Raw genomic sequence first — 6,410 nt, forward strand, 5'->3', positions numbered from 1 at the left:
CAAACACACACTAAACTAAGTAACTAAAATACACACATCAATATATATTATAACAAGTTCAAAAAAATAGTGGATATTATTATGTGAATTTAGGATGTGAACGAGTAGTAAAATATCTTTTATTATTGTTTGAGACTAATATAAGTACATAATTTTTAAATGGGTTCGAATAGCTAAACATAATTAATGAACATGATTATACGAACATTATTATACACCTTTAGAGCATCTCCAATGCATTGGTGCTTAGGGGGTGTCTTAGAAGGTGGTCCCCACCTAAGGACACAACCCTCTTCAATGTATTGTGTCTTAGATGGGTGCTTAGATCCTCATTTCCACAAAATTCACATTTCTACACTTTTATTTTTAAAATTCATATTTTATTAAAATTAAAATTCTACATTACAATAATTTAAAGACATAATTTAAATACAATAAAAAAAAATAAAAATTACAATAATTTCCTAGGGCTCAATCGGACCAAAACGAGACCAAATGTGCTCTTTCAAGTCCAAAGTGAGGCGAGCATGCATCTCTGCATCTCGCATGGATGCTTGTCTTGCAACAAATGCACGAAAATCTGGCGGACCACCGGCATGAGGTTCAAATGCGGCGCTGCTCGAACCTTCGTCGGCGTCTTCTTCCCACTGTATTGCGTGCTCGCCTTCGTCTTCGATGATCATGTTGTGCAAAATGATGCACGTGAACATGATGTCGCTCATCTCCTTCTTGCTCCAAAGACGCGATGGGCTTTTAACGATTGCCCAACGAGCTTAAAGGACGCCGCAGGCTCGTTCAATATCCTTGCGAGCCGCTTCTTGCAACACTTTGAACCTCTTCCCCTTCGGATCCGTCGGATGTGTAGGACTCTTCACGAATACAGGCCAATTGGGATAGATGCCATCAGTCAAGTAGTACCCACTTGTGTAGTAGGCGTTGTTGACTTGATATGTGACCGACACCCCCATTCCTTGCAGCCGATCGTTGAACAACGTCGAGTTGTTGAGCACGTTGATGTAGTTGTTCGAACCAGGAGTCCCAAAAAAAGTATGCCAGATCCATAGATCTTGCGATGCGACGGCTTCAAGGATGATGGTCGGTTCCCCCTGATCGCCGCGAGTGTATGCGCCTTGCCATGCCGTTGGACAATTCTTCCACGGCCAATGCATGCAATCGAGGCTCCCTAGCATTCCCGGGAAGCCGAAGAGTTGAATAATGGCTCGACAGAATCTGCGTAAGCACTCCAACGAGGTGGACTCTGCAATCCGGAGATACTCATCGTACTGGTCTGCTGCCCCACCATTAGCTAGCATACAAATAGCAACCGTGCATTTTTGCAACGACGTGAAGCCGGGTCTCCCAAGTGCATCCGTGCGTTGTTGGAAGTATGGATCAGATGCGACGGCATTAACGATACGCAAAAACAACGCACGACACATGCGAAATCGGCGGCGAAAGACGTTGTCGGTGTAGACCGGATTTCAGCAAAGTAATCCGCGTGCAAACGTAGAGCGCCGACTTCACGGTCCCGATGAATGTAGGCTTTCTTTGCCACTTTTCGTTGCCGCTGACGAGGTTGCGCATCCGGATCACCAATAGCTTGAACAATTTGATTAAATTCTTGCACAAGATTGGAAAATTCTTGAGCACGTCGCTCGTCTTCGTGGCTTGATGAAGAGGAAGACATTTCTTATAGAGAATTTTTGATGTGAAGATGATTTGTAGGTAATAAAATGATTGGAATTAAGTTGGGATATATATAGGTAAAGTGAAAAAAAAAATTATAAAAATCTCACACTACTGTTGGCTTCCAACGGTCGAATTTAAAAAAAAAATTCAAACGGCTAAATATTTCAAAAAATAAAATTTCGACTTTTTTTTTTAAATGGGGCGCGTCCTCCGGACACGCCAGCCATTTCTCTCCTTCGCCCCGAGTCTCCACTTCAACCCAGCTTCGAATCAAGGCGTGTCTCCAGCGCGACCACCACCTTGGCGACCCGGATCGACACCTTCTTCGATCCGGCCGCTGAAGATGCTCTTAGGACGATAACGAATAGTAAATTACTTTCTATTCGGATATAAGATGGGTAAGAGTATATCTATAATATTCAGCCTCATATCGAATTATCAATAGTCTTCACTTACTGGAGAACTTTTATCAAAAGATATACACATGATATTCACTTTGCCACATTATTTTAATCTTTTTTGTCTTGAAGAACTACTGTGAAATGATTATATATAATTATATTTTTTAATATTATTTTAATTTTTTGGTCAAATAATTGTCATGTGTACAATGGATCTATAGTATATATATTTTTTCAAATCAAACAAATAATTTTGACATATGCAATTAACATTCAAGTGGACAACGTGGATTCTTGATTCATTTTTCAATCATACATGTGGTGTATATAATGAAAATTTAAATTTTCTTACCTATTTGTTGACATATGTATAATTTTTTTATTAATTTAAAAATGATTCAGTTGTATATATTGAAGAATGGAATTAAAAATTAAAAATATACTTTCTTTAAAAAATTGTAATTTTTAGTGAACAAATTTTGTAATGATATATATTTAGTTAATTCTTTAATATTATCAATTACAAACCTGATTTTCGACCTCTTGCATTGCATTACCATAATGAAAACGAATTAATTCTCATCAATTTTCGACAAATTATAAATTAATACTCTCTTTGTCCCATAAAAACATGTATAATATGAGACGACATAGATTTTAAGAAATCATGTAAAGTATAGTGTGAGTGGAGAAAGATCTCACATTGATTGTGATGTTTAGTGAGAAAACTTTTACTAATAAATGAGGTATATGCATGTTTTTATGTGGGAAGAACGAAAAGAAAAATTATATTCCCTCCATCCGCGATATCGTTTCCACATTTGTCATTTCGGTCTGTGCGCGATATCGTTGCACTTCTATTTATAGAAGTAGGGTTCACAAACTTCCACTCACAACAATAGTGGGACCCAAACTTCACTCACTATAATATCCACTACTATCTACTATTATGCATCACTTTTTTATAATGTAGAAATAATATCGTGTACGGAGGAGGAGGTACATGTTTTTGTATGATGGAGAGAATATTAAATAAATAAAAGTCCATGCATTAATTCACAATTCACAATTCATTCTTTATTAATACATTTAGCAGCTGAAGAAATTCCAACTTTGTCAGGTGCGCAATCAATCCAGCCACAAGCTTTACTAGTGCAACAAAATGTTATGAGCACTTAAGAAATAGTATTAGAATTACCTTCTGAGTCATCATTGTTTTTCATCTCACAATCAATAAAATAACAGCAATTTTTCATAATTAAGTTGAATCTTTTACCCTTCATGATTGGACATCTTTGAACCAAATTAAGTTTAATTAAATAGACTTAAGAATCACAATTTGTCTACAAATTCTTCTGCTATAGCTATTTTCCTATAACTGGGGTTTTGTTGTCAAGAAATGTAGCTTTGGTCAAAAAAGATTTTCCAAACCTAGAGCCTAGGAGAAAATTAATATATCCCTAATAATGTTTCAATCCTTTTCAGTGCTGTCTAATCATGATTTCTACCAATGATTTCTCATATTATAAGGGCTGTGGCCGGGGTTGCCAATTTTCTGTTGGTTAATTTCAAGTAACTTTATATTATTTTATTAGAGGAGGAAATTCGAAATGTTCATTTGCAATAAATAGTTTTATTATAAGACAGGATTTTGACTCGGTGAAAGACCGGATCTCGCATGGTCAGTAACTACTAACTGCATCTTCTTATAGAATTTAACACTTATTTAAAGAAAATACACACTGATTCCTATTTAATTTTATTTATTGATATTCGAAAGAAACGGTGAAATTTTAATCTTGCCCTCACTATTAACACAAGAGGTCATCGTCATTTGAATGTCCTAAAGAGTCTGATAATCTAAATTGAAGAACATAATTTTGACTATACAATTTGAGTGTAGCATTTTTAAGGACTTCATATGACGTAATTGAATTTTAAAATTGATTGAAAAACAATCAAATTTGATTAAAAATTAACTCTGTTTGACAACAACAGTTAAGCCATTTATTTATATAAGAATTATGATTCATTTTCTAAATTAATCCTTAATTCAAGTGCAAGATTACGCTTTCTTCTTCTTCTTTTTTCTTTTCTCTCCCAAGCATTTCTTTTGTGCATAAAATTTGATTGTCCAGATTTAAAATAAATAATTAATATAAACATCCATTTAAATACCAACTGTACATTAACAGAATCTGAGCTGAATTTAAAATGCTTAATTAAGACCAGCATTAATCCACGTGGTTGAGGTGTTCTTTAACTAATTATTACTCTTTGCGATTAAGATGTTTTTTTTTTGTTTTGTTCTGTTTTGTTTTTTTCTTTTTTTATTTCTTTTTTTTATAGGAAAATATCAGGGCCAACTTAAGCTAAAAATACATACTACCATTTAAGGCCTCTAAGATTCGAATTCGATAGTATAGCATGTACAAATATATATTTATATAAAAAAGAAAAGGAGATTCTTGTTTCAAAGCAAAATCTTGATAACAAAATCCAGAAACATAAGCCTTTTCTTTTAAGGCATCTTGAAACAGCTAGCTTTTCCAATAGTATAGCCCACTTGTGATTAATTTTGCTCTATTATTTACTCAAAAGTTTTATTATTATTTACTCAAAAGTTTTATTTTGGCTGTCTGAAAATGTGAGTAAAATATGCAGAAACAATTGTTCTTGACAAATTCTTTCAACACTTCACTCAAAAGTTATGACCCATTAGATTAGTGAAAGCACACTACCAAACAAACCTTTTCGCTTCAAACTGACACCTATCAGACATCACTTCCATTAAAAATGCTAATGAAACCCTAAAACGAACAACCAGCATCTCCAAGAGTCACACGACGTATCATTTTATCCATCACTTGCTCCGAATTCATATTCCGTGACACAACCCTAACTCGATGGCATATAACTTTTTTTTTTTATTCTATTATTTTGAATTTCTATTCGTCCCACATCGACTAATTGTAAAGCTCATGGTTTCAATATATAAGTTAGATAACCTTATTCCCTTTTAATGAGATGATTAACTCAATTCTAATATAGTATCAGAGCACAAAATCGATGGAGATTTGTCTATTGCCCATGATTGCTCCAATGCTCTGTTTGTCTCACATCGATTTGATAAAGATATTGCCACATATGATGTGGCCGGCATAGACTCAATCTTGAAAGTCCAACATTGGAGATTTTATTCTTTATTATTATTCACCATACGTGTTATAAATATGTCTTTCTCCTACTAGTTTTGCTATTAATTGATATAGCAATATTACAATTTATTGAATTAATTTTTGCGTTTAAAGGGACGAGTGAGGAAGAAAGAACAACCATTTTAGTTAAAGAGGGAGAGCAGAATGCAAAAGCATGTTTATTAAATTTGATAAAAAAAGAGTCCAACTACAATTGATTCCAAATTACAACTTTTGACCGGGACAGTATTCCAAACTTAAAAAATATATATATCTATATTTTAATTCCTGCCTACACCTCAAGAGATATGATTGGTTCATAGATTAAATTAACGATTCCAGAAGGAATAATTTTAAAATAGTAATATGCTTTTCAAGTGGCCATTCCGTAGAAGTTGAAGTGAAAACGAGAGATTTGTCTTCTGGCCTGTTCTTAATTAATATACTTTTCTGAGACTCACGGTAAAATGATACTTTCAGTTTCTCAAACTTTTATTTTAGGTTAGTAGCAATAGCATTGTCAAAAAAGACAATCATATGTAAACATTGTGCACGGGTGGTGCGCGCCTCGTCTTCTATTTAAACTTTTCCATAGATTTAATTATTCGGGATCATCTATATATAAAGTGCAGTGCTATTCATACATATATTATATATAGAGTAAAATTTTGAAATAGCCAAAATGAATCATAAAACACAAATTATGGCCACTCATTAAAAAAACATAAATTTTGGCAATTTTTATAGCTTTGGGACGTTTTTGCCCTTAATTGGGCGGACTGGGTAGGGTCAGGAGCGCGGGTCGCGTGCTGGGTAGGATCAGGCACGCGGGTCGAGTTAGGCACTTATGGCACTTATAGTGCCATAAGTGCCAACAATTTTTTTTTTACTCCCCCTGCCCTGTCTACCCCCAGACCCCCGACCCCACCCACCCACCCACCCCAAAGCCAAAAAAAAAAAAAAAAAAAAATTTTACTCCCCCTGCCCTGTCTACCCCCAGACCCCCGACCCCACCCACCCCCAAGCCAAAAAAAAAAATTACTCCTCATAGATAAAAATAAATCAAATTTTACTTCGGTTATTTTATTTTATAACACTTATGGCACTAATAGTGCCATAAGTG

At 34.8% G+C, this 6,410-nt stretch overlaps 1 protein-coding gene across 1 annotated transcript; it reads right to left on the reverse strand.

The window, feature by feature from the left end:
• Positions 1–773: 773 nt before the first annotated feature.
• Positions 774–1,439, reverse strand: LOC131018532 (uncharacterized). The gene has a single exon (XM_057947250.1). It carries the CDS (start codon positions 1,437–1,439, stop codon positions 774–776), a length of 666 nt encoding a protein of 221 aa, XP_057803233.1.
• Positions 1,440–6,410: the final 4,971 nt, after the last annotated feature.

Source organism: Salvia miltiorrhiza, chromosome 3, assembly GCF_028751815.1.
Source record: "Salvia miltiorrhiza cultivar Shanhuang (shh) chromosome 3, IMPLAD_Smil_shh, whole genome shotgun sequence".
Taxonomy (NCBI): domain Eukaryota; kingdom Viridiplantae; phylum Streptophyta; class Magnoliopsida; order Lamiales; family Lamiaceae; genus Salvia; species Salvia miltiorrhiza.

What these genes read in the sequence shown, in the direction of transcription:
- LOC131018532 (XM_057947250.1), bottom strand. Translation starts at nt 1,439, where the DNA reads ATGTGTCGTGCGTTGTTTTTGCGTATCGTTAATGCCGTCGCATCTGAT.